The 26,570-nt window shown below is 45.6% G+C and overlaps 6 protein-coding genes across 6 annotated transcripts; 3 read left to right on the plus strand and 3 right to left on the minus strand.

Annotated features, from left to right (window-relative positions):
* Positions 1 to 796: 796 nt before the first annotated feature.
* On the plus strand, positions 797 to 9,460 carry LOC120422689 (GPI ethanolamine phosphate transferase 2). Its single transcript, XM_039586198.2, has 5 exons — positions 797 to 1,447; positions 1,503 to 2,228; positions 2,289 to 3,091; positions 8,601 to 8,919; positions 8,975 to 9,460. Exons 1-5 carry the CDS (start codon positions 896 to 898, stop codon positions 9,371 to 9,373), a joined length of 2,799 nt encoding a protein of 932 aa, XP_039442132.1. The 5' UTR covers positions 797 to 895; the 3' UTR covers positions 9,374 to 9,460.
* Positions 6,861 to 8,111, plus strand: LOC128093284 (uncharacterized). The gene has a single exon (XM_052709515.1). The coding sequence runs from the start codon at positions 7,294 to 7,296 to the stop codon at positions 7,771 to 7,773; it is 480 nt and encodes a 159-aa protein (XP_052565475.1). The 5' UTR covers positions 6,861 to 7,293; the 3' UTR covers positions 7,774 to 8,111.
* LOC120422690 (origin recognition complex subunit 1) lies at positions 9,419 to 12,466 on the minus strand. Its single transcript, XM_039586199.2, has 3 exons — positions 12,183 to 12,466; positions 9,802 to 12,127; positions 9,419 to 9,740 (listed from the first exon to the last, which is right to left on the minus strand). Exons 1-3 carry the CDS (start codon positions 12,293 to 12,295, stop codon positions 9,498 to 9,500), a joined length of 2,682 nt encoding a protein of 893 aa, XP_039442133.1. The 5' UTR covers positions 12,296 to 12,466; the 3' UTR covers positions 9,419 to 9,497.
* Positions 12,467 to 16,013: 3,547 nt separating this feature from the next.
* LOC120422683 (DNA replication licensing factor MCM4) lies at positions 16,014 to 19,097 on the plus strand. The gene is made up of 3 exons (XM_052709507.1): positions 16,014 to 16,256; positions 16,320 to 18,793; positions 18,853 to 19,097. The coding sequence occupies exons 1-3, from the start codon at positions 16,187 to 16,189 to the stop codon at positions 18,946 to 18,948; spliced, it is 2,640 nt and encodes an 879-aa protein (XP_052565467.1). The 5' UTR covers positions 16,014 to 16,186; the 3' UTR covers positions 18,949 to 19,097.
* A 100-nt stretch (positions 19,098 to 19,197) lies between these two features.
* Positions 19,198 to 20,406, minus strand: LOC120422693 (mitochondrial assembly of ribosomal large subunit protein 1). Its single transcript, XM_039586202.2, has 2 exons — positions 19,978 to 20,406; positions 19,198 to 19,731 (listed from the first exon to the last, which is right to left on the minus strand). The coding sequence occupies exons 1-2, from the start codon at positions 20,306 to 20,308 to the stop codon at positions 19,259 to 19,261; spliced, it is 804 nt and encodes a 267-aa protein (XP_039442136.1). The 5' UTR covers positions 20,309 to 20,406; the 3' UTR covers positions 19,198 to 19,258.
* Positions 20,407 to 23,562: 3,156 nt separating this feature from the next.
* Positions 23,563 to 25,926, minus strand: LOC120422703 (rhythmically expressed gene 2 protein). The gene is made up of 3 exons (XM_039586215.2): positions 25,331 to 25,926; positions 25,171 to 25,253; positions 23,563 to 24,144 (listed from the first exon to the last, which is right to left on the minus strand). The coding sequence occupies exons 1-3, from the start codon at positions 25,486 to 25,488 to the stop codon at positions 23,582 to 23,584; spliced, it is 804 nt and encodes a 267-aa protein (XP_039442149.1). The 5' UTR covers positions 25,489 to 25,926; the 3' UTR covers positions 23,563 to 23,581.
* Positions 25,927 to 26,570: the final 644 nt, after the last annotated feature.

The following is a 26,570-nucleotide window of genomic DNA, read 5'->3' on the forward strand; positions in this document are numbered from 1 at the left end:
ATCCGTCCACCGATGGACGGATTCCTCTCACTAAACTTTGTCCAGAATCCGTCCACCGGTGGACGGAACCTTTTCGTTACGTTGGCGGGCAATCCGTCCACCGGTAGACGGAACCTTTTCAACAACATTGTCGGCCAATCCGTCCACCGGTGGACAATCCTTCCTTTTAACTTACCAGAAATCCAACCCGAAACTCCGGAGCGCAAAAAACAACTAACATGTATTTACGACGAAATGTTTCAAGCGAATTAAAAAAAATCGCTAAGTCCAAAATCACACTTTTGAGAGTTCGCTTAACTGAACTCGTTTTTTGGTGATTTTTACCATTTTTCGAGTTCGCGATTTCGCACTTTTTTGAGTTCGATTAAACGAACTCCCAAAAGTGCGATTTCTGAACTCCCAAAAGTGCGATTTTCAGTAACCGTGTACAATTTGTGTGCCTTTACATCTGCCTGTCATTCCAGTTCCAATTCCAGCCTACTAGCGCAAATACAAATGTGACACCCGAGTCGACACCATTTCTTCATGCGCATGAGACATTTTCTTCTCTCGATCAAAGTCACCCGAGGTAGAAAATGTACAAGGTACATCTAGAGACCCTAAATAGGGAGACTGGTCTAAGCTGGCTAAATCGATCTGGCAACGTTTGAGCTTGGCAACACTGATAAGTTTTGCTGGGCGTAAAGGCAAATGCTCGTTTGGATACGTCAAACTCGTGTCTGTTTGGGTACGTCAAATTCACTTCGACCAGTCTCCCTATTAAGGATCTCTAGGTACATCGGCACAGTTTGTTTGACAACATTGGACTGGCGAAGGGTAAACATACCTAGAATCTTTGCGATATTTTGAAAGAAGCAAATTTTAGCTTATAATCATGCCAGAATCATCGTAAAATATGATAGTGCAAGTGCGGCATGTCTCCATCTACTTGTTTTCGGTTTTCATCTGTTCGATAAGTTTGTTCTGCTATGGGTTCTTCCCGCTGTCGTTTTCGCCGTCCACCAAGTCCGCCCCGTCGAATTTGCCCGGTTCGATGGACAGTCTCAGACTGGATCCGGACGGGTACAAACCGCGCAATTCGCGCGCCGTCCTGATGGTGATCGACGCGCTGCGAACCGACTTTGTCGCCCAGCGGGACAACATGCGCTTCCTGAACGAGCTGCTGGCGAACGGAAGTGCCTGCCAGTACCAGCTGCAGGTGCACCCGCCGACGGTCACGATGCCCCGCATCAAGGCCATCACGTCGGGCGCGATTCCGAGCTTTCTGGACGTCATCCTGAACCTGGGCAGTCCGGAGATGAAGCTGGACACGTTTCTGTACCAGATGCAGCTGAAGCAACGCCGGGTGGTGTTCTACGGGGACAATACGTGGACCAGTATGTTTCCGGGGTTGTTTGCGAGGCAGGGCGAGAACGTGGACTCGCTGTACGTGAACGATTTCTATGAGGTGCGTGTTGTGGGTAGACCTTAAGACACGTAATTAACTGGTCGTTGATTTTCAGGGGGATAAAAATATCACGAAAAAGATGCGACTCGAGTTTGGGAACTACGACTGGAAGATGATGATTCTTCACTTTTTGGGGTTGGACCATATTGGGCACGTGGAAGGACCGTTCAGCGATAAGATTCCGGGCAAGTTGCAGGAGATGGACGATGTGATCAAAGAGATTTACGGAGCGATGATCAAGTGGAACGAAAAGTATTACACTAAGCCGCTGCTGGTGATAACCGGGGATCACGGGATGCGTGACTCCGGTGGTCACGGCGGGTCGACCTACCCGGAAACGCACGTGCCGCTGCTGGTGGTTGGCAATAGCTGTAGGAAAAGTGACGAACTGTTTCTGCAAATTGACTTGGCGCCGACGTTCGCCACCCTGATGGGCGTCGTAATTCCACATTCCTCGATCGGATCGCTGATCGATCCGATGTTCAACGATGTGCCCTCGGTGGACCGCGTTTACGCCGCACATTACAACACCCGAAGACTGATTGAGAAGGCGCAGGAGTTTTACAAGGACAATCTTAAGGAGCAGGATTTCTACGTTCAGTACAAAGAGGCGAAACTGCTTCATGCGATGTTTTTGGAACATCGCGACGATCTTGTGATATTGGACAAAGTTTTGAGCAAATATGCGGCGATTAGCAAGCACTTGTCGAGGTTGCTGATTAAAAATTACATTCGTTACGATATGCTTAGTATAGTGATTGGAATTGCATTGAGTGTTATGGTGAGTTCGTCTTTCCTACTAGTAGATTGGTAACTTCAAAGAGTTCTTCTTCTATTTCAGACAACAATTTTAGCTGTATTACTCATGATCATCCCGCACACTTCAGAGCAAGTCGAAATCAAACCAAAACTATTCATTTGGATGACCATCGCTGCGATCGCATTCCTAGCAAAGATCTTCCTAAAGAAGTACTCAATCACTGAATCGAGCCTACTCCAAAGCACGTACATCAACCACATTCTGCTCGTATCGCTTTCGAGCTTAACCACAATCCACTACAGTTTACTAGTTGGCTTACTCCCGCTCCTCAGCCGTACCAACTGGCTCAAACAAACCCGCGGACTGCCGAGCTACCTGCTCCTCTTCGGATGCTGCTTCCACACACTCTCCCTCGCAGCCAGCTCCTTCATCGAGGAGGAACATCAAACCTACTACTACTTCACCAACACCCTCTTCCTTCTGCTAACCCTCACGGAAATCCGCATCATGAACGCCACGATCGCCCAGGTTGACCAGGTCGCCAAATCGTCCAACGAGGTTCTGCTCGAGCACTGCCGCCGCGAACGGGACGAGTTCTGCATTAGTGCGGGTCTGTTCTTCGTCGGCCACATCGTTCTGCGCCGATTCAACCAAACCGGCGACAAGTGGCAACACCTGCCGGACATTGGCGACTGGCTCGGCCGGGACGGGAACCGGGTTTGGTTGAGCGTGGTGCTGGCCGTTGGACTGTGCTACCTGTTGGTTGCTGTCGCGAAGTTCTCCGGCTTTCTGACGATCGTGCTGAGCGCGACTTCGTGTCTGCTGGTTTACTACTACCGGCTCATGACGGGGGTCGTGGGTTTGTTTGGAGTTGCTCCTGCCAAGTAAGTCTTCAAGTTTGGTGATTGTTGCACTCGATCCTCATTTCTCGACTCACGATCGAGATTTCGCGATCGTAATTTGTCAATCATTCGATCTTAATTTCTCGACAAATTACGACTGACGATCACGGCATTCAAGCAGAAATGTTCCACCATTCTAGCAGGATTCTGGAAGAACCAGCGCTGCTAGAATATTTCGTGACTGGGTTATTTTCAAAAAGTCATAAGTTCAAATATTGTAATATTCAAAATTCTTAAAAAAAAATCAGGGTGTCAAAATTTAATATGTACTGTACTGTGAATATGCTCGGCCATCGGCAGTGCCGCTGAATCCGCGCTAGGTAGTACGGCCCGAGTTGGAAAGCAGCACTGGTTCGAAAAGAAAGCAGCTTACGCGGTAAAGCTGAGGGCCGCAACGCATAAGAACGTGGCGCAATACAAACAAGCGCTGAAACAGCAGAGAACGGGTGTACCCCATTTGGCATAATGGACATTTGGCATAACGGGTTTTCAATATGGACGTTTGGCATAATTGGTCCAAGACATCAGGGACGTTTGGCATAATGGACATTTGGCATAATGGACGTTTGGCATAATTCGTTCAAAAACCATCAAGGACGTTTGGCATAATGGACGTTTGGCATAATGGACATGATTATTACTAGCTTGTTTTTTTGTTAATTATTTGTCATTTTCACGAATGAAAATGTATATTTTTACCTTTTTTATATTACTTTAAGAGATTAACATTTTTTTCTATAAAAAATTAGGTATCTCTATATTTTTTCCCAATAGTAAATTCTTTCCATTTTGAATAATTCACAATAAATCTTTTCAATGAAATTTTGATATTTTTATTAAATAATTAACATATCTCTTGTAAGCTTAAGATTTTTCCCCTTTCAATATAATTAGGAGTAATTTTTTAAATGAAATTTTCCCTTCTTTTATATGAAATTCATGATGAGAAAAACCTCTTCAAATCTTCGACAATTGAGCTTTTATAATGCAATTTTCCCTTCTTTTGATCAAAATTTTACTTGAAGAAGGAAATTTCTAAATAAATTCACATTTTTCCCTTCTTTTTAGAATATAATCTAAAGAAACCCTAGAACTGGGCAGCACTCATCCGACACGAGACTAGCGGAAAGATTCACTGACACAGAGAACACAGTTCTACATGACCGAGAGAATTATGCCCTCGAGTCCATTTTCAAGAAAAAGTTCATCCTTCAAAACAAAAAGTGTTCTCTACGGGAACTGAACCAGAGACTAATAATAGACTAACTCAATGACTAAACTGCCTTGGCCACAGCAGCTTGGTGACACAAGATTAGTCAGATTTCGATGTATGACTCTTGTTGCAGATTTACTGTTTCAATTAATTAATTAAATTAATTGTTTTACAGGTATGAGTTGGTACCATTATTCTATCGAGTTTAGCATTGAGCTCTCTATAAATTTTGATGGAATTATACTCTCGATCCTGTATTTTGGGTGAATGGATGTCGATGTTGCTTTTCTTTAAATATTTTGCAATTAAGTTTTTTAATTCAATTTTCCCATCATTTTTTATATTTAACTTGAAGAAGGGAAACTCTCTTATAGATGTTGTCTTTAAACATTTATATAATTTCTGCACATTTTTTCTCTGTTGGTTTAATTTTTGCAATAAAGTTGTTTATGGAATTTTCCCTTCTTTTATTTATTCAATACTAATCTTAAAGAAGGGACAACTGCCTAAAAAATGCTGATTAAATGTTATTTTTAAGAGAGGTAGGTGAAAAACATAAAAATATTGCGATAGTCAAACATTTAAAGAGTGTCCAAATGTGAATCTTTAAATTTACTTTTCCTTCCATAAGTTGAATTTTATATAAATAAATATAAATTTTATAAAAAAAATTCATAATCGAAGTTTATTGTCAAATATTCGAAAAGTATTGTTTTTAGAGATTTTCCCTTCTAAAAGTTGAATTTAACCCTCTCACGCCCATGGTTACTCCAGAGCACCAAAACTTTGAACTCAAATATCTCGGAACTGACACAACTTTTCATGATGCTTTAAGTTGCAGGTGTTCGTGTAGAATGTATACTAACATCTCCCCAAATTTCATAAAATTTGGTTAAGCACAAGCAAAGTTACAGTGTGAAATGTAAACAAAAATGGGCCAATTTTAGGGAAATAAATAAGACCTGTTTTCGAAAGCACGTAAAAAATACCAAACACAAAATTTTATGAAACAAAAAATGTTTTGCTATCATTTGAACCTTGGACAAGAACCCCTGTGAATAACATTGTGAGTTTGGACAGGTTTTAAGTGTTTTTCAACCTTTTTCATTTGGTGCACCAGAGCACCACCTAGGCATATGAGCAACTAAATATTCAGGAGCACTTTTTTCTAAATTACAGAAAAAGCTTATTTTTATCAAAGCAAAAGTTTATAAACGTTTTGACTATTCATAAACAAGACAAAACATTGTTATTAGACCGATAATTTTATTATTTTCCTCATTTTTCATGAAAATGGTTGTTTGTGGGTTTTGAATGAGCCAATCAAAGACACCTGAAAATGCAGAGATTTTAGAATTTGTAGTTAATACTTCAGAAATATGGTCTTACAGCAAAGCATAAGTAGTTTTAACACATTTCGAAGCGTTTTCAAACAAATGAACGAATAGATTTGAAGAAAACGAGATTTTGTGGTTTAAAAAAAAGTTGCTCATCTTCCTGATGGTGCTCTGGTGCACCACTTCAAATTCTACTTTTTTGCCCCAATTCGATGTTTGTGGGTCAAAGTAAAGTATTTCCTGTATTATTGTACCAAAATTAAGCCATTTACTATTTTTACGATAAGCAAACAGCTCTGGGCGTTAGAGGGTTAAAATAAAAGAAGGGAAAATTTCAAAACTCATTTGTCAAATATTTAAAGAAAGAAAACATGTACATCCCTTATTAAGGATGAATATTAAAGAAGAAAAAATTGCATAAAAACAATGATTGCAAAATTTTGAAAAAAAAAAAACAAACTGCACATTTTTTGAGAGATTTTACCTTATTTGAGCTTTAAAATAAAAGAAGAGCAAATTGCTTTAAAAAATTTAAATGCATTTCGTTAAATAAGAGCAAAATGTACATACATTCTTTAGGTTGAATTTGAAAAAGGAGGGGAAAGGGTAAACAGTATAAATTTTTTATTGCTAAATTTCAAAGACTGGCAAAACTTACATCACTTTGTTAGGTTGAATTTAAAATAAAAGAAAGAATAATTGAATACAAAAAAATAGCTGCAAAATATTTCAAATGAAGACAAATCTCAATATTATATATTTATGAAAAAAAAATGCATTTTATATTTATGAAAAATTGCATTTTAAAGATTTATTAAGAAAAAAAGGAAAAAAAATTACATCTATTGGGAGAAAATGACAAAGATACTAGATTTCTTGAAAACAAAAATCATTTTTAAAGTAAAGTTATCTGCTTAGAAAAAAGAAAAAAAAACCTATAAATTATTATTCTTTACAAAAAATAAATACTTATTGAACAAAAAAAAAGCTAGCAAAAATTATGCCAAACGTCCATTATGCCAAACGTCCTTGATGGGTTTTGAACGAATTATGCCAAACGTCCATTATGCCAAATGTCCATTATGCCAAACGTCCCTGATGTCTTGGACCAATTATGCCAAACGTCCATTATGCCAAACGTCCATCTTGAAAACCCGTTATGCCAAATGTCCATTATGCCAAATGGGGTACACCCGCAGAGAACGGTCAACAAGCTCAAGAAGCGCCAGCTGGAAGATCGCGATCGCGCCGAAATGGAGCAGCTGTTCCGGCAGAACGAGACGCGAAAGTTCTACGAGAAGGTTGACCGGTCCCGCAAAGGCTATGCGCCGCAAGCCAACACTTGTCGGGACTCAAATTGTTGTTTGTTTATTTCTCAACAGGCACTTATTGCCCAAATGAACTTAAAACTAAGACTAAAACTAGAACATTCGTCTTAACACTGATAAAAACTTGGACTTTAACACATCGCGAGACAAACTGACGTCAAAAACATAGGACACTTTATTGAAGGCTCGCTTCAGTCCGACGATGGCTCCGTTGGCCAACACTTGTCGGGACGCCGAGGGAAATCTCCTTATGGACAAAGTCGAGGTGTTGGACAGGTGGCAATCACCTCAACGGCGATGTAGCGCATGGATACGGCTTTGAAGCCCAATTTGGACCGCCAACAGTTCCAACCTGATCTGGAGACGGTGAAGATCAACAGGGCCGCCGGTAAAGATCGGTTACCCTGTGAGCTCTTCAAATATGGAGGAGAGCAGATGACGTGGGCGATCCACTTGAAGATTTCTAAGATCTGGGGGGAGGAGAAACTACCAGAAGAATGGATGGATGGTGTCGTGTGTCCCATCTACAAAAAGGGCGATAAGCTGGACTACGGCAACTACCGCGGCATCACGCTTATCAACGCGGCCTATAAAATCCTCTCTCAGATCCTCTGCCGTCTGCTGACACCGTACGCATGGAGGTTCGGGGTTTACTGGCGCTCGGGCCACCACGGATCATTTTTTTTTTCGCTCCGGCAGATTCTCGAGAAATGCCGTCAGTACAACGTGTCCACACATCACATCTCCATCGATTTCAATCAGCGTCTCCTGGACAAACTGACTTGACTGATCAAGGCTACCTTGGATCGTGTGATGTGTCACGTGCGAGTGGGAGCTAGGTACCCCTTCCAATCGCATCATGGATTACGACCAGGAGACGGCTTATCCAATGCGCTGTTTAACATCGGACTTGAGGGAGTTGTGAGCAGAGCGGGTATAGACACGAGAGGCACGATATGCAACAGGACAGTCGAACTTCTTGCTTGTGCGGACGACTTTGATATTAGAGCGAGTGATCTGAGACGATGAAAAGGGCTTACACCGCCTTGAAGACGCAAGCAGGACGAATTGGATTGGCCATGAATACGACGAAAACAAAGTACATGAGAGGGATGGGCTCCCCATTTAGCCGTGGATGTGCTGGAGGAGGTGAGCGAATTCGTGTACTTGGGATCGCTGGTAACGGCCAACAACGACACAAGCTTACTGATACAGCACGGGCACCGCGTATGGTGTTCTAAGTTGATTGGAATGGTATGGTATGTACTACAAATACCGGCGCATAGAACAAAATGGTTTAACTCTTCTCTCCCCAAACTACGGAAAGTTGTAGCTGGTGTAGGGACACTCCGCATAGACGCCCTTGCTCCCATCATGTTACTAAGGGTATGGAGCGACAAGAAATGTTAATTAATGTAATTCTTAAATTGTGAAATAAAAAAAATCATTGTGTTTTTTGATTTACTGGTAATTTTTAAAATTTCTGAAATTGCTTACACAAATTTTGATCGAAATTTCTTAACGTTGATTATCGCGAAATTACGATCGAGTGCAATAATCATTACGATCTCCTTTTCAATTCCAAAGTAACCCAATTGTTTGCCGCCCCTCAGAACCAACAGCTGCCTCACCATCTTCTGGATCAACCTCCTCGAGATCTTCTTCATCGCGTTTCTACCAAAGCTGTACCGAGCGGTGCTGGCCAAACCAGCGCCCAAGTCTAGTCAACTGCTGGCCAGCTTGATCTGTATCGTAGCTCTGCTCTCAGCCCTGCTGCACAAACCTCACAACGTGGTTCTGCTGGCAGCGCTCTTTTCGTCGAGTCGCTACCTGGTGGCCCGAATCGATCACATCGCCGAGAGCAAGGCGGAAAATGTGCTGCTCAAGTGCGTGGCGCACGTCTGGCTGGGGAAGTTGTTCTACTTCTATCAGGTACCATACTTGATCTACAGTTCAATTCGAGTTTTAACGATCTTTCTCCTTCTAGGGCAACTCGAACAGCCTCGCCACGATCGACCTGAACGCGGGCTACGTCGGCCTGGCCAGCTTCGACTTTACCCGGGTCGGACTCTTCCTCACCCTGAACACGTTCAACGGGCAGATTCTGAGCTTCCTGCTGCTCGTTTACCACAACATGCGGGGTTGCGTGAGCGATTCCGTGGACAAGACGAGCCACGTCGAGCAAAGTAAAACGCTAGTCAGCCAAACGATGCTCAAGGTGCTGAGTTTGGTCGTGATCGGACCGTTGACGTTCTACGTGATCGTGGTGGCGCTGATGAGGAATCACATTTTCGTGTGGACCGTCTTTTCACCCAAGATCATCTACGATTGCTTCTACATGGGACTGACCGGAGTACAAATCGCGATCGTTTACTTTACATTTTAACTGTGGGGGAGTTCGGAACACTAATCAACGCTGCTGCCAAAACCGTAAGAGTATAAAATAGTCAATTTATTTAAACGTAAAAAGGGAGTTTGTGTGTTTTTTCTTAATCAGTCCTCCCATAAGCCTAAATCAAGCTACTTGCCTGCAACGCGTAGTGCACGTCGTCCGAGCTGATGTTGAGCAAGATCTTCTGGTAGATGTCGTTGCGGGAGTTTTCACAGATCAACAGCCGAGATGCGCCCAGCCGGCTACAGATGGCAATGGCACGACCCGGATTCGGCACCGTAACGCCGGCGAACGCCGCAAGTGCCTCAAACTGCGAGTACACACCCAGGAAGCTGCACTCTTCGATGCCGGTTCGGGCGACCTGTACGGGGGATGAAGTTTAAGTTATTCAACAGTCAATTAGGTTCAATTAAGTAGCTTACCTCGGCGGTCACGGCCTGCAGAAACAGTTGCTCCATCCGCGAGCAGCACTTGATGGTTTGGACCTTGGCGCTGGCAATCATCTCCCCGAGCGCCTTCTGGACGTGCCCCATGGAAACGCTCACAAACTTATCCACCTTGCGGGACTGTTCCTCTGCGAGTTCGGTCGCACGGCGACAAATATCTAACGCACGCCGGGCATCCCCGGAAACCGCAGCCACCTTCCGCGCCACCAGCTGAACCGCTTCGGCGTCAAACGCGGACGTTCCGGTGAGTCGAGCCATCACAATCTCCTGCAACTGGCGGAAGTTGTACGGTTGGAAGGTAAGCCGGGTGAGTCCCAGTCGGGACGAGATCTTGCCCATGAGCAGCCGCTCCGGCAGGTCCATCGTGTTGGCGATCGTAATGACCACGAGCTGGGCGCTCGGGACCGTTGGCCAGTTGAGCAGATTGTACACCACGTCCTGGCGGCGATTGCACAGAATGTCCAGCTCGTCCACCAGCAGCACGGTCGTAACGCGCCGAGGAGCCTTCGTGGTGAAGCGTTTGTCCAGCAGGTTGTACGCCTGCTCCCAGGCCAGCGTCTTGCCCGTCAACTGTCGGTAGATGTGGACGTAAGCTTGACGTGGCTCCGTCAGCCGCATCCCATTAATTTCCACAAACTCAAAGGTCGGGATTTCTTCCTCCTGCGCCAGCACTTGCAACGAGCGAATGACCGCCGTCGTGGTGGCCGTTTTACCCGTGCCCGGAACTCCGCTCACGTACATGCACCCGCCGCAGCTGTCGATGATCTTGCCCTCGAGGAAGTTGTAGATTTCGCTGTACTCTTTCTCGCGGCACGGCAAGCTCTTCGGCACGGCCGAAACATGCAGTCGCTCGCGTGCCACGGCCAGCTGGTCGTCCGGCGAGATCTGAACCGGGGCGTCCCGGGCCTGCACATTTGGCTTGATCGCGCCCGACCGGATCAGCTTCAGCTTGGTGGCACTTTTGGGCGTTGATTTGTACTCTTCGACGACGGTCGACGTCGACTTGCGCGGACGACCTCTGGCAGATTTTGGCGTTTTCGGTTCTTCGACGGTCGCCTTCTTCGGCGTTTCGTGCATGACCTTGGATGTGCGTCTTCCTTCGGCGAATTCTTCCACAATGTTGGACAGCTGGATGTTGCGCTTGGGAGTTCCGACCGTCTCCACGTTCTTGGTGCTCGGCGTTTTCAGGATGCTCTTGCGACGCGGTCTCGACGTCGGAGTCATCGGCGGTTCCTCCTCCACCATGATTGATTTCCTTGCTTTCGGCGGTGATGTCTGAATGTCGAGCGGAACAATCTCCTCAGCTGTCGAGCGCTTCCGGGCGGATCTTCTCGTCGGAGTATCCGCGGCGGGCTTCTGAACCTCCGACAAACGTAACTTGATCTTCATCTGCGGGGTACTCCTCGCCTCGTCCTTCACGATCGAGTAGTTTAGATGTTCCGTATCCGACGATGTGGGTGATTCGCAATGCAGACTTGCGTTCAAATTTCTCCGGAAAGCACCCGACTTTCTCCGTGCACTGTTAATCCGTGCCATCTTCGAGGGCGAAACATTCTCCTCGTCACTCAGCTCCACCTCGCTAATACCCTCCGTAACGTTGTCCAGTTTCTTCTGGTAAGACCCCCCTTCAACCACCTTCACCACCCAGTTGTCCTCGCTCTGAATCTTCTGGACCACCCGAGCTTCATCGTCGTCCAAATGTGCCATGTCCACAAACTCAATCGACTTGGCCCGGGTCAGTCTCAGCTTGGGCGTCTTCTCGACATCCTTCGTGGCACTTTTCGCCGCTGAACGGTTCGTTTTATCTGCCATTGACTTGCGCTTCCGCGGCGGAGTCGTTTCACCCTCCCCGGAACTCTTCAGCGCCTGAATAAACATCTTCTTGGAACCGGGCGCGTGGGTCAGTCTATACCGAGCGATGAACAGGGGAAACTTGGTGGAAATTTTAGCCGCAACTTCGGACGCAACCGCCTTCGCATCAACGATTTCCACCTTGCACAACCGAAAGATCGACTCAATCGAAATGTCCGGATTGTACCGGTAATCCTCCACGATCTCCTTATCAAAGTCAAACGTGTAATTCTCATCGGCCACAATCTTCTTGGGAAGCGCCCCCGGACGGGAGTACCACTGGACAATCGCTCGGTGCGAATCGATATCCGGATCCTCAAACATCAGATCGTACATATGCTCAATCCGAGCCACATCGCACCCGGACACGGAATCCGGTTCGGCGCTGTCCGTGTTCGATACCAGCACATAGCTTCCAACCTCCAGGGTCAAGGCACCAAAGTGACACTTTCTGGAAGCAATCTTTCAATTACCAGTCCCATTAGAATGCAATTAACGCAAATTACCTGTAGAAAATGGCCGTTTTAGTCCGGAACGTCCGCTCGATGTTCGGCTGGTACTGTTCCCCAACCCAGCTGATGGCACTTTTGCTGTCGTTATTGTTAATCTTCTTTTTCATTTTGCTTATCAAACTAACAACTTAATATCAAAAAATGCAATAAAAATTAAAACGATTTTGTCCTGCATAAATCGCCAACAATCCAACTTGAATGCCGAGGATGGAATAAACTGCGAGAAACGAACACTGCACACCGCAGTTTTGTTTTGGGGGGAGGTGTCACTTTTGCGCGCCAAATGAGTTCGATCATTTTACCGAACAGCCCAGTCGAATAAATTCACGGTTTGTCGCGGGTTTATGCACGCAGAAAAATGTTTTGTAGATTCAGCCTGTACGAGGTTTGTTTCAACAATATTTTTGTTGAATATAATCAACGAAAATTTTGCGTTGAAACAAACCTTGATTTTCTCAATTCCACAAAAATATTTTGTTGTTTTGAAAAAGTTGCTTTGACGTTTAGCGTTGATTCAACAAAAATCTTGATTTTCAAATCAACAAAATGTTTTGTTGATTCAAATATGCTTTATTTTTCTGCGTGTGCCGTTTCAAATTTCGCTTGGAAAAGGGCTGCAATATTTTACAAACAGAATGTTTGATTTTGATTTTTTGGATTTTTGAAATCGTTGAATTTTGTTTTTTGAGGAATTATAAATTTTAAAATCTAAGTTTTTTTAGGACTGAAGATTTTTTTTAAATTTTTAAATGAGTTTCAAACTCCATCAGCCGCATTCCGCTGTTTTTTTTAAATAATTTCCTCGATAATTTCAGAATGTTATATCACAGACAAACAGACGTGACTCTCCATACAAATTATTTTTGAAATTCATCGTCCTTCATCAAACCACCAAATCACGGCGACGCCAGCGCTGCCTGGTGAGCCTATGCCGAAGCGCAGCCCAAACACACCAATACAAACCCATTACTGTCATGTGTCATGTCAGTGTATGCGTGAGACAATCAAGCCTTAACGATTGTAAACATTAACAGCTGTTTCGAAATAATTTTGTTGTTGCTGATCATCAGTAACAAAATCAAAATAAATAAATCAAGACCGACGGCCGAAAATGACGGTGGGTCGGTTCCACGGTCGGTTCCGTTTCCAAAGGCTGAACCTCATGAGGCAAATCATGCGGCAGCACCTGCAGCGATGCAAGACAAACACAATGACAGAGACCACACCACTGGTCCTCCCCGTTGCTTGCATGTTCCGTCTAAGACAAGGTCTAAGATTCCTCCTCCACCGAAAACATGAACCATTACACCTGACACCAGATATCCCGGTCACAAAAACACCAGTAGTGGCCGCCGGAATAGGAAAATTCATTTCAAAACTAACGGAATTGATCTCCACGATGGGCGTTTGGAAACATCTGCGGGGAACGTGTCCACGGCGCAATTAAGTTGCCAGCGAACAAAACCAAAAGGGCCGAATGACGAAAAAAAATTCGCGAAGAGTGGCGCTCACGATCGACGCAACATCGTCAAAATGCCAAAAGGACGACAGCAGCAGCAATCTGAGCAGTCCACGAAGGATAAGCAGGTTGCTCCGAAGGAGATGACTCCACCACAGGATCCGGCTTTCTCCGCAGTAGCGGGCGCCTCAGCAGCAGCCTCGACTTCGGCAGGCAGTGGAGCAGGCCTATCTGGTTAATAGTGGGGTAAAAGCAAGAGTGTGCCACTTCAGGTTTTCAGTCCGCTTCCGGTCCGTCACGCTGTTCGAGTCGCCCTCGTGAGGTAGATTCGCCTCCGATTGATACACCCAAAGTCGTGCGTGTCGAAGAAGTGCCCGTAAATGTCCGTTTGCTCGTGTTTCCGCCGGAACACTACGTCCGAGACCGCTGGCTCTCGTCGTTCAGGTGCATTCGGCCGGATTCGAACTCTCCACAGATGAAGCGACCTTCCGGCGGGTGCACTCGAGGTGGAAGGCTGTTTTTTGTTGGTTTTCATTTGCTGCCTCACACGTGCTCACGCTCAACTTAAAAACAAAAAAACACGCATCTCACACTCTGAGAAAAGACGGGCGAGCTGTCACGACAGCAGCGCCATCAGCGGCGGGTGAGTGGATGCCGAAACAAAATTCAATTTGAAATAACCGTTTTTGGAGGACGATGGTTCGGCACTCGAGTGTCCCGTCTGTTTGTCTGTGGTTATATTATTGCGGGCGTCAACAATTGGGTAATAAAGCCCTATGTCAATTTTTATATGTACAACGGTAAAAAACACGATTAAAACCCATTACTGATCACTTTTTTCATTTTAACGCAAAAAAAAAATGACAAGGCAACATTTTTTCGATGGATCAGCTGGATCAGCTATGGTCCCCTTGGAACGAGCTGTCAAGTGGGAGCTTTTCTGTCAAGAAGGACCGCGAGGTTAATTTTTCAAAATTGATTTAAAAATCCATTTTAAACTCTTTGTGGTCGTACAAAGGGTCATTGTACTCAGAAAAATAAGCTTGAAGCTGCCGAAATCGCTCCGCAGTCAGCAGGTGAGATTAAAGTGCCTATTAGGCACTTTTTAGGTGAGATGTCCGGTGTCATCATCGGCGACGATCAAGCTCGATCGGCACACACAGGTAACAAATAACCCGAACAACTTGTCGGGTTGGCCGTCAAATGCAGAGCACGTCCAGACTAGAGAGCCTGGAGCTTATTAGAGAACGGACATTCAAACCAAAAGTACTAATCGAAGTACGAGAACTGTCAAACGGAGGTACCAATCGAGCATAAGACAAAGGATTTTGCTCGATTGGTACCTCCGTTTGACAGTTCTCGTGCTTCGATTGGTACTTTTGGTTTGAGATGTCTGTTATCTAATAAGCTCCAGGCTCTCTAGTCCAGACCGGTGTATTCAAGGCCAGCGGAGGGTTCCTTCACTTCACCATGTAGCAGCAGCAGCAGCATCCATGGTCACCGTGCAAGGTCGTAGCCAACGCAGCTGGCTCCCTTCAGCAGTACATTGCCGCCAGTGGACTGCGGCCGGAAGCGGGTAATTCCATGTCGTATTTCGGGCAACTTCCACCGTGGCCGTGGCTCTCCCACGCGCACCTTCAAGAAATTCCGAGGGGGAAGACAGATCGTTCAATCACTTTGGATTCTTCCCATATGTCAGTCCTTCTGCCAACAGCAACAAAAAGTCGCAAAATCTGAGCCTTCATCGTGCACCAAGCTGAAGGTAAAGAATGCTTCGTGTCATCTTTACTCCAGTTTTGTTCAGCCCTTCGTCATCTGTACCGCCCAAACCATCTGGTCCCATGATCACCACATCATCCTCGCCGTTGCACAAGCGGTGTCCATTCTTCCTGAGCCGACATCGGTAGTGGTCAACATCGTCGTTCTTCCATGAATCGAAGAGCATTCCCATGTTTCGACCCGCACTACCAATCTTAAGAGGGGAGATGTTGGGACTGGGAACCTTGGCGGTTACCAGCAACAGAACCGCTACCAACCTGGAGGCTCACTACTGTCAGCGTGCTTGACAGGAGGCCCGACGTCAACAGTATCAACAAGCTTACGTCAGCATCTCTGGTCTGGTGTCATTAGGATTTGTGAACTAGTACAATAAAGTATTATTTTAACTCGTATCGTTCGTGTCCTTTTGTTCCTTCTCCGGTGGCCCAACTGTGCGAGTTTTCTCCGATAAATACAACAAAAATGAAAAAAGTGGACCCCACGGCCCACCGTGATAAAATTGATTGAAATTTCTGTTCGCGTTGTAATTTTCTTGACAATTCGTTCGGTAAAATCGGTAAAACATTTCGCGCGCTTTTCTATTTACGTTTTGTCGCCGCGCCAGCTTGTTCACGAACATCATTCGATTTCAGCGAGCAGCGCTGTTTGCAAGAATAATTTGTTAATTTGTTGAGTTATTTCTTATAAAATAAGCTCAAGTTTTTTGTTACACCATCTGCATTTTGTGCGTTTTGATTTGTTCGGAAAATTTTCCTGAAAGATGTCCAGTCCAGCACGACCAAGCCGTGGACGCCGCGAGAATGGTTCGCAGAACACCCCGCTGAAGCAGAGTAGGTTCCCGGGGTGAGGGAGGCCAACGGACAAATATTTTGATTGGGTTTGTTCTGTTTCAGCAACTTCCAACAATGAAACGGAAACGCCGCTGCGGATGGGCGGTCGCGCGCCCGATGCCAACGTCGTCGTGGAGAATTCGGACAACGTGACCGTTCCGACGTCTCCGGCGGTTGAGCGGGGCTCTTCGGCGGGAGGTATGGCACCGCCCACGAGTCCGTTTGGTGCTGGAATTGCCGGAAGCAACGCCGTTGGAATGAGCGAGATCGACATGAGTTCGCCGTTGAATTACGGAACGCCCAGCTCATTGGGATCGGTTCGTACGCCACGGTCTGGGATTCGGGGAACTCCGATGCGTCAGCGGCCCGATTTGAGGGCGGATCGACGAGTGCGGCAGGTGAATGTTGGGTCGGATCAGCTGGAACCGATTGCGGAGGGCAGTCAACCTTCGGAGGCGGAATCGGCCACGCCAAGCCAGCCAAGGTTGGTCGTTTGGGGAACGAACGTGATCGTGTCGGATTGTCTGCGCAAGTTCAAGGACTTTGTGATGCGGTACATTGATCCGGACGCGGCCCAGGATGAGATTAGCGAGGGGATGAATTTGAACGAGCCGCTGTACATGCAAAAGTTGGAGGAGATTCATACGCTGGAGGAGCCGTTTTTGAACATCAACTGTGCCCACTTGAAGACCTTTGATGAGGGGTTGTACCGGCAGTTGATTTGCTACCCGCAGGACGTGATTCCGACGTTTGATGTGGCCGTGAATGAGATGTTCTTCGAGCGTTATCCGGCGGCCATTCTAGAGCATCAGATTCAGGTGCGGCCGTTCAACGCGGAGAAGACGCGTAGCATGCGGGCGTTGAATCCGGAAGATATTGACCAGCTGATTACGATCAGTGGAATGGTGATTCGTACGTCGAACATAATGCCGGAGATGAGAGAGGCGTTCTTCAAGTGTATTGTGTGCGATTTCAGCACGGTTGTTGAGTTGGAACGAGGTCGGATTGCGGAACCGACGGTGTGCTCGCACTGTAACACGAACCATTGCTTCCAGTTGATCCACAACCGTTCGCAGTTTGCCGATCGTCAGATGGTGAAGCTGCAGGAAGCTCCGGATGATATGGCCGCTGGACAGACTCCGCACAATGTGCTGCTGCTGGCTCACGACGATCTGGTGGACAAGGTTCAGCCGGGAGATCGCGTTACGGTGACCGGAATCTACAAGGCGATGCCGATTCAGGAGAACCCGCGACAGCGCCATGTTCGGTCGGTCTACAAGACGCACATTGACGTGGTTCACTTCCGCAAGGTGGACGACAAGCGTCTGTACGAGCAGGAAGAGGGCAAGGATCACATGTTCCCGCCGGAGCGAGTTGAACTGCTGAAGAAGCTGTCCCAGAAGCCGGACGTGTATGATCGTTTGGTGCGCACGATCGCACCTTCGATCTACGAAAACACCGACATCAAAAAGGGAATTCTGCTGCAGCTGTTTGGCGGATCGAAGAAAAAGCAGGCCACTTCCGGTCGGCAGAACTTCCGAGCGGAAATTCACATTCTGCTGTGCGGCGACCCGGGTACTTCCAAGTCCCAGCTGCTGCAGTACGTGTACCATTTGGTTCCGCGTGCGCAGTACACCTCCGGCAAGGGGTCCTCCGCGGTCGGTCTGACGGCTTACGTCACGAAGGATCCGGAAACGCGTCAGCTGGTGCTGCAAACCGGCGCGCTGGTCCTGGCTGACAACGGAGTCTGCTGCATCGACGAGTTTGATAAGATGAACGACTCGACCCGCAGCGTTCTGCACGAAGTCATGGAACAACAAACGCTCAGTATTGCCAAGGCCGGTATCATTTGCCAGCTGAACGCTCGGACGTCCATTCTGGCCGCGGCCAACCCGTCCGAATCGCAATGGAACAAGAACAAAACCATCATCGACAATGTTCAGCTGCCGCACACTCTCATGTCACGGTTTGATCTGATCTTCCTCGTGCTGGACCCTCAGGACGAGGTGTTTGACCGGCGTCTTGCGTCTCACTTGGTTTCGTTGTACTACGCCTCGCGGGAAGATGACGAGGACAGTCTGTTCGACATGAGCGTGCTGCGCGATTACATGGCCTACGCCAAGGAACACATCAACCCGATTCTCTCGGAGGAAGCCCAACAGCGGCTGATCCAAGCGTACGTCGACATGCGCAAGGTCGGAGCCGGCCGCGGCCAAATCTCCGCCTACCCGAGACAGCTGGAGAGTCTGATTCGGCTGTCGGAAGCGCACGCCAAGGTGCGCCTTTCGGAGACCGTTGAAGTGGTGGACGTTGAGGAGGCCTGGCGGCTGCACCGCGAAGCGCTGAAACAGTCCGCGACGGATCCGCTGTCGGGCAAGATCGACGTGGGCATCCTGACAACCGGATTGTCGAGTGCCGCGCGGAAGAAGCGCGCCGAACTGGTGGCCAGCATCAAGGAGAACCTGAAGCTGAAGGGCAAAATCTCCACGCTGCCGTACCAGAAGCTGTTTGGCGAGATTAAGGAGGCGTCGCAAGTGGTAAGTCGCGAAGGTCTTACTTGAAAATTGAGCTTATAAATTTATTGTTTTTCTTACAGTTGGTGACCAAAGAACAGTTTGAGGATGCGCTTAAGGAGCTGCAGGACGAGGGTCTAATCGTTATCGTTGGAAACAACACCATCAGGATATGTTGAGGAGAACCGGCGGCACGTGAGTTCAATCTCTGTTCAGTACCTTGAAGAAAGTGGTTTGAGTTTCTTTTTTTACATTTTCAACTTTATACAACATTCAGCCATTAGTGTGTAACGCATAAAGTATCGTAAATCGATCATGTTTTGCTAATTTTTTGGTGTTTAAGAGTTGATTGCGATGACAGCCTTAAATTTTTGTATTTCGAAGGAAGCAACTCTGCGCTTGAACGGAGACAGAAATTGAAATGCCAGTTAAGATTTAAAATTCTATATTTTACGAGCTAACCAGGTCCATAACGAACCCCAAACCGCTTCACCCCAACGTTTGCTCCCCGTCCACCGTTGTCCTCTCCTTCTTCAGCGGTTTCAAATCGTTCAGATAAACCGAATGTCGCTCGAACAGCTCTACCAGCGGTTCCGCTGGCTTGTTACACTCCCGGTCGTACTTCGCCCCGACGGCCCACAGCGATTCCAGGTCGTACTGCTCCCGCGCCTGCTCGGAGAAAATGTGCAGGGCGATGTTCCCCAGATCCAACGCCATCCAGTCGCGACTGTTTTCACCCTCAATCTTCGGTATGATGTCCGACGGCGCGCGCTTCATTTTAAAGATCTTCCGCACAAATTCCGCGATACCTCGCATGTGCCGGAAGCTCATCCCGGTCACAACGCAGATGTAATCCACGTACTTGATCTCCGGCGAGACGGAACACACAAAGACGTTTTCGGCGTTGTTGAGTCGTAGCACCGTCACCAGGTCATCGATGTCGTACACGCCGGTTTTGCCTCCTGCAAAACAAGAATCTCGTTAACTTCAATCACAAAAAAATGAAACGAAGTTGACTTTATAGCTGTCGGCCACCATTGCTAGTACCAACCACTAGAGTCTTCCTTTTTAACTACAAGGACTTCGCCGCCCTGGGCTCCAAAGTGTTTGAAGTACGGCACGGAGCGACGGCCCCGGATACCCGACCCCCCACACGGTCGGGGGTAACTTCAATCAAAACCCAGTCCAAAACCCCTTCCCCAACTTACGCTGCAGATTAATACCGCTGAAAACGCTCGGCAAAGCATTGCCCGGCTGTGGTTCCGCCTCATCCACCGTGCTTTCCTCCAAGTTCTGCTGGAGTTGCCGTTCTTCTTCCACGTCTAGAATCACCGTTGCGTCTATGTCCCGGAAAACTTGATACTTGTTGGCGATGGAACCGGCGGCGGGAACGCGTGGTTCTGTTGCAATATCGCTTGGGTTTCCTTTTCTGACTGTGGGAGGACTGGGCTTGCTGAACTCGTCGTGGAACAGCCGGACCGAAGCAAGGCCGGATTGTCGGGCGAGGCGCCGGAGGGTGTGTTGAAGAGCGAGGGCCATTTACTTGGTAATTAACAGCTGATTTACAAAAAGTGGGAGTCGAAATTGTGTTGAAAACGTTGTTTGTTCCAGGCCACAGATATTTGTTTATTTCCAGGCAGATCAAAAACTGACATAAAATTTTGACTCAAAATCAACTGTGGTAAATCCAAGTATGTAGCGTACTTTTTCAAAAGGTTCGATCTTCAGAAGTTTATTTTTTATTTTTAAATAAATACTGCGGGCGTTAATAAAGGAGCATTTCCATTCGAGCAGTTTTTTCTTTATTCTACAATGTATTTGGCGTCATCCATAAAGTATGTCACGCTCTAGGGGGGGTGGGGGGGGGGGGGGTTGTCTGAGCAAGTGTGACATTGCGTGTTATAAGTATGGGAAAAGTGTGACAAAGGGGGGGAGGGGGGGGGGGGGTAAAGCTTGGCTGATTTTAGCGTGACGTACTTTATGGATGAAGCCTTTCTTATGGAGCGAACTGTCAAAAACTGCTCGACTGCGGGTGCTCCATTAGAATTTGTTGGCGTCGGTATGACCGCACAGAAATGGTCGCATGACAGATAAACTAACTGAACTGAAAATGAAACGGTACAGCAAGCATTGATTATCTTCATTATTCGCGATCAAAAGCTCCCTAATTCTGGCGCAAAGCATCGACGAATGACGATTCAAATTTTCGCTGTTCGGTTATATAGGAATGCAAACTTAAAATTGAATTTACAGCTCTTGGAACAACTTTTGAGAAAAAATACAAGTAGTACACTCAATCCCCCGTGGTTGGTCACTTTTTCGTTTGACACTTTTTTAGTTTGTACCCCGTTGGTTGGTCAAAGTCAAACTAAAAATTTACGAACTGTCACTTTTTACACGAACACTATCAAAACAAACATTTGGTAGTGTGTTTGAACTCCGTGTAAAAGGGGTGTCAAACTAAAAAGTGACCCCGTTCGGTTGACAACGGTTGGTGTCAAGCCATCGGGGTTTGACTGTACTTCGCTCTATTCTGCTACTCAACACTTGGTGTCACATGTCGTTTAGCTTCAAAAAAAAAAATCAAATTATTCGCTCTACAGCATTGCCTTGGCGTTCTCGATTGCGAGATTCCTACTCGAAACTAGGTGTCCGAAGGCTTGATTGTTGAAGGCAATTGCAAACCTCTATTTACACCTAAGCTTCCATCCACCCCGGGATTCGAACTGACGACCTTTGGATTGTTAGTCCAACTGCCTACCAGCGACTCCACCGAGGCAGGACCCAGAGAGACGACTCCTACACCTGGACTGAGCTAACGACCTTACACCTCTAGGGTAGACCGGGGCCAACATTTACTTCCCCGTCCGACGGAAGGCGTGGTCAGACAAATCAGACACCGGGACCGTCTGGGATCGAACCCAAGCCGACTGGGTGAGAGGCAACCACGCTTACGCTTGCACCACGGTCGTTTAGCTTATGAATGCCAATTTCAAACATAATTTTCATCAACAACTGTCATTTTGAGAAAAATATCAATTCATAACCTCTCATGCACATTGAGACAGCCCAATCGAGCTAGTGTTCGGATATATAAAGTGGTACCTTAAACGTACTTATGTTGAAAATGGCTCTGAAGACCTGCTAGTGGCGATTGCAAAGGCGTTGAAACAGTGGAAAAAACAGAGTTTGCTCCTAGATCTTCGGGAAATGTGGATACTTTTCGGGGGGTCACTTTGATCCAAGTGTGGGTTTTAATAAGACTCTGAAGGTTTAACATTAGTTTTTATTGTAATGATACATGAAATAAATGTTGAAATGAAGTTTAATATTTGGATATATTCGCCTTTAAACGTTAAAAGCTTTTCCTTTTACCTCTTGCTTCCTGACGGTTCGTTCAATGCAGCACAACCCATTCTGTAAGTCGTACAACAATGTCTATATTCAACATTTTACCAACTGAAACAGATCAATTACCTTACAAAAGTTTTACAAAAAGTTCTGTGCACTTGAAGTTCTCGTACGTGTTAGGGAAGAAGTCTGCAATGCAACACCTTATTGATGGAGGGACATTTATCAAATCATACAAGTTTGGGCAATATGCCTATAAAACTTCAAAAAATCTTGATGGCGAATGCCGTTTGAAAAACAAAAATGACAGATTCGAGAATCAACAACAATTAAGGTTTATTTGAAATCAAAAAAAAAGTTTGAATCATGATTTTTTTTAAAAGGTCCTATAAACCTATTTAAAAAAAAACTCTAGATATTTTAAAATTTTAACAAATTCTCGCACTGACCGATTTAGTAACATATTTTATTTTGTTTTAAATCAATCAGCTACACTCAACCCCCGGTGGTTGGTCACTTTTTCGTTTGACACTTTTTTAGTTTGTACCCAAGTTTGTACCCCGTTGGTTGGTCAAAGTCAAATTAAAAAGTGACGAACTGTCACTTTTTACACGGCGCTCACGCACACTACCAAAATAAATGTTTATTAGTGTGTATGAACTCTGTGTAAAAGGGGTGTCAAACTAAAAAGTGACCCCGTTCGTTTGACAACAGTTGGTGTCAAACCATCGGGGTTTGAGTGTACAATTATTCATAAATACATCTAAAAAAAAAGTCTGGAGCAACGTTTTAAAAGGGCGCATAAGCACATTAATAGCTGGATCTATTTTGCAAATTCCGAAGAAAAAGTTAAATATTAAACAAAACCCGTAGCGTCATATGTTAGCTACGAAGGCCAGCTATTGTTTTACATTTCGAGATTTGTGAAAAAGTAACCTATTGCTTTGGAAATTCCAAAATTGTTCCAGCTTTCAAAATGCTTATCCGCCCTTTTCTCGTGTATCTCGTGTGTCGCATCGTCATTAATAATCGAAGATCTGCCGTGACGTAAATTTCAACGTAGTTTACTACAAAGCAGTGATCTCAAAACAAAACTTAAAATAACGAGACGAGCGAAACAACACAGTGATGACAAGCTCAAAACCGACTCCGCCGTGACTTGCATTTTGCTTAAAAATAACACTACCGAAAATTTCTCGTTTGGTAGCTAAAATCTGTTCCGCGTTTGATAATATGCGTTTTTTCAGGCATATCAAAAAACATATGGTAGAATAAAAAGGGACTATTGCATCAGCAGAAAGAAAAAGTTACAGCTTTGCTCTAATTAATAAATTTAGTGGTTTTAACAGTTTGTCGATTACGTGCTAATTGTTTGAAACATTTTAGACAATTTGTTCAAATTGGCGTAAATTTGCCTCGTCGTGAAAAATTAAACAGCGTCATTTATTTTTAACACTTTATTTACCATTTCATGTAATCGTTGGAAATTTTCTTGTGAATATCAAAAAGACTAGAGAACACGTGGTTGTCATCCACCAGCTGTCCATATTTTCGAGTAAGATCTTCAGCGGATTTCTCGTGAACCAACAGCCCGTACCAGCCGGCGTTCCGTGCCCCGAAGTAATCCGTCGCGGGTGTGGCCCCGATGTGCAAACATTCGCTCGGCTTCAGGTCCTTCAGTTCGGATGCCTTCATGGCGGTGGCGAATATCTCCTTGGTAGGTTTCATGAACCCAACGTCGTACGAGTTGAGCACAAAGTCAAAGTAGTGGTTGATCTTCATGTTTCTCAGCAGAACGTCCAGCCTGGGATCGAAGTTGGAAACGACTCCCAGCTTGAACGGGGGCTCTTTGCCGTTTCCGTTCGCTTCGATGTGCCGCTGCAGTTTCAGGTAGTTCAGGAAGTCGATCGAGCCGTAGCAGTGCTGCCAGAAGCCGCTGGTTTTGAAAAACTCCATGAAATGCTCGGTCATCTGTTCGATTTTGTCTTCCGGAATGTTGTGAGTGCCATTTTCGTTGAAAATACCTGTGGAAAGGGCGAGATTACAGAGATGTAACATCAGTAAATGTGTAAAGATAAGCGAACGGGTAATGAACGATTGTTGACAGCAAATAGTATAGTTTGATAAAGCTGTTTGCCATCTCACTTTTTACAAACAGTCGTGCCCTGGTCGTTACATAAGATAAGCACATTGCATTGGGCAGACGAACCGCGCCGAACTGATAAGGAAAAATGGGAGTGAACTTGAGTTCATCCACGTTATTGGCCTACATCTCTCATTCAGCCCTGGGTGTTCGAAATGCTTTTATGCTGTTATTGAGCTAACGCAAATAATAAATAGCAACTACTAAACGATTAACCCAGCTACGAGTTGCGATCGTGTGGAGATAGGTGTTGCTAAAACAGCTTGATCGTCTGAAGGCTGGTCAGCTGTAGTTTTTTTTTCCAAAAAGCTCAGAGTATCTTCAAGTTTGTGCTAACACAAAAAGTAGCTACTTCATCATGAATTGTTGATTACACAATCCAGTCGTGAGCAGTATTCTCAAAGAAGCGTAACATTCTGGCACGGTGATCGCTCGAAGATCGTACCGCCAGCAGGGCCCGTTTTCAGCAAACCAGTTCCCGAGGCGCAGGATTCTGAATGTGTGAAAGAAGGCACACAAAAATAAAATAAAACAAGAAACATTGATATTCGCCCACGTCGGCAATGCAAAGACGCGCGATCAGTCGGTGTGGTGTGGCTAGAATAAGCATTAGCCTTGAACTCATACAAGAAGCACGCGCCAGGCAAAGAAGACAAACATACAAATACAAACCGAACCAGCTGTGTGGCGCACTTAATTATGAAAAAAAGAATAAGAAGTTCCAGCACACAGTATCGGTCGGTTTGATTTGGTTGTTACATAAGTACGGACAAAATTTTCTGATTCAAATTCCGTTTTTTGGCAGCATGAATTACACTGAACTTTTCTGTGGCATAATTCAGTTGTCCCTATACAGATTGGCGAGTTTGATTGATAGCATATTGAGATTGGGACATAAGGGTCTTACCTCCGATCATCATTTGCCACCACTGCTTGTATCCTATTTTAGTCTTCAGTCCAAAGTTCGGATGTAGCCGGTTCATTTTGTGCCTGCATGTAGATAAGAAGTTGTTAAGGATCATTGAGGTCCCAAATTACAACATGCGATTCTCATCCTCTTTACTTACCAACTCTGCACGTAATTGGCCACCAGCTGATTCTTATTGTTGCTGATACCGAACATGGCCCCAAGTTCGCCATATTTCTTGCCCGGAGCTGATCGGATTTGCAGCAAAGTGTTGTGGACGTCGAAGGTAATCAAGCGGAATCGCGACAAACTACTCATGGCTTTAAGTTAATCTCACAGTTCTTGAAGAAAAACTAAGAAGAAGTCACCGTACAAAACCAGTCCAGTCAAACCAGCCTTTCCACAACTAGAAATACGAACGCCAGCCAGGCACCCCAAGAGCAGACTAATATTGAAAATAAGCTCGTCAGGTTCGCAGAGCGCGCTACTCGAAAAAAAAACTTAATTTTGAATGCCTCTTATCATCTCCCGTACATTCTCTCCTGATAAGACGAAAATAATGCACAGAAAAGCTACACGTAGACAGAGCGTGGTGCGCTGTGTGAATGTAACGGAACCGGCTTCTAGAGTACTCTTTTTTTCGCAAAGATCCAGGACTCCAAACTACCCGCTCACGCTCTGCTGTTTCCGTGTTGACGCGATGTGCTTATTTTGAATTCCAGTCGACGACTGTCCGACGAGCACTGACTGCTCCTTAACGCAGGCCCGGTCGAGCAGGTAGAGTGGACGATCAGGGAAACGAACACCATTGCAGAGTCATCACTGTGGAAATGTCTTGCGAGGCGCAGCGTATACGAATACGATCGAGCCCTTCTCTGGCGATAATTCATGTTTTTGTCTGGAATCAAACGAAAACAAAAAAAAACAGACAAGACCCATTCGCAAAAATGATGCGAAAGGGTGAGAGGAAGAATTGTGGAATTACGCAGTGGTATTCTCTAATTTCGCTTTCGAAAAACCGCTGAATGCGTCATGAAAAGTGTGAGGACATGACAATACAATGAAACTTGGTCGCGATACAGTTAAAAAGACAACCAAAACAGTCGCTATACTCCAACAAACCGATTTGAACTGGATTTTTCGAAAAGTCAAAATTTGTAGCGACTAAATTAAAATTATGTAATAAGTTGTTCCAGAATTCTTCCTTCATTTATTTCAAAAGCAAATAAAACTGAAATATTTTTCCGTTTAAAATAAATGTTATCCCAAAATCATAAACCCAATCTCTCATAAATTAGTAAAATTAATCGTAATTATGAACGTTCCTCGTATCCTGCACACTACCGGCATGTGGCGTCAATCTGCTGAAAACATGACCGTGTGTGTAGTTGTGAACCCAA

Source organism: Culex pipiens, chromosome 3, assembly GCF_016801865.2.
Source record: "Culex pipiens pallens isolate TS chromosome 3, TS_CPP_V2, whole genome shotgun sequence".
In the NCBI taxonomy this organism is placed as follows: domain Eukaryota; kingdom Metazoa; phylum Arthropoda; class Insecta; order Diptera; family Culicidae; genus Culex; species Culex pipiens.

Coding starts and splice junctions, on each gene's coding strand:
- LOC120422703 (XM_039586215.2), bottom strand. CDS start 25,488: ATGAGTAGTTTGTCGCGATTCCGCTTGATTACCTTCGACGTCCACAAC. Junction 25,254..25,330: donor GCCAATTACGTGCAGAGTTG/GTAAGTAAAGAG, acceptor ATCTACATGCAG/GCACAAAATGAACCGGCTAC. Junction 24,145..25,170: donor GTGGCAAATGATGATCGGAG/GTAAGACCCTTA, acceptor CCCTTTCCACAG/GTATTTTCAACGAAAATGGC.
- LOC120422690 (XM_039586199.2), bottom strand. CDS start 12,295: ATGAAAAAGAAGATTAACAATAACGACAGCAAAAGTGCCATCAGCTGG. Junction 12,128..12,182: donor AAAACGGCCATTTTCTACAG/GTAATTTGCGTT, acceptor GATTGCTTCCAG/AAAGTGTCACTTTGGTGCCT. Junction 9,741..9,801: donor TGCAGGCCGTGACCGCCGAG/GTAAGCTACTTA, acceptor TCCCCCGTACAG/GTCGCCCGAACCGGCATCGA.
- LOC120422689 (XM_039586198.2), top strand. CDS start 896: ATGATAGTGCAAGTGCGGCATGTCTCCATCTACTTGTTTTCGGTTTTC. Junction 1,448..1,502: donor ACGTGAACGATTTCTATGAG/GTGCGTGTTGTG, acceptor GTTGATTTTCAG/GGGGATAAAAATATCACGAA. Junction 2,229..2,288: donor GAATTGCATTGAGTGTTATG/GTGAGTTCGTCT, acceptor CTTCTATTTCAG/ACAACAATTTTAGCTGTATT.
- LOC120422683 (XM_052709507.1), top strand. CDS start 16,187: ATGTCCAGTCCAGCACGACCAAGCCGTGGACGCCGCGAGAATGGTTCG. Junction 16,257..16,319: donor GAACACCCCGCTGAAGCAGA/GTAGGTTCCCGG, acceptor GTTCTGTTTCAG/CAACTTCCAACAATGAAACG. Junction 18,794..18,852: donor TTAAGGAGGCGTCGCAAGTG/GTAAGTCGCGAA, acceptor TTTTTCTTACAG/TTGGTGACCAAAGAACAGTT.
- LOC128093284 (XM_052709515.1), top strand. CDS start 7,294: ATGGATACGGCTTTGAAGCCCAATTTGGACCGCCAACAGTTCCAACCT.
- LOC120422693 (XM_039586202.2), bottom strand. CDS start 20,308: ATGGCCCTCGCTCTTCAACACACCCTCCGGCGCCTCGCCCGACAATCC. Junction 19,732..19,977: donor CAGCGGTATTAATCTGCAGC/GTAAGTTGGGGA, acceptor CTTGTTTTGCAG/GAGGCAAAACCGGCGTGTAC.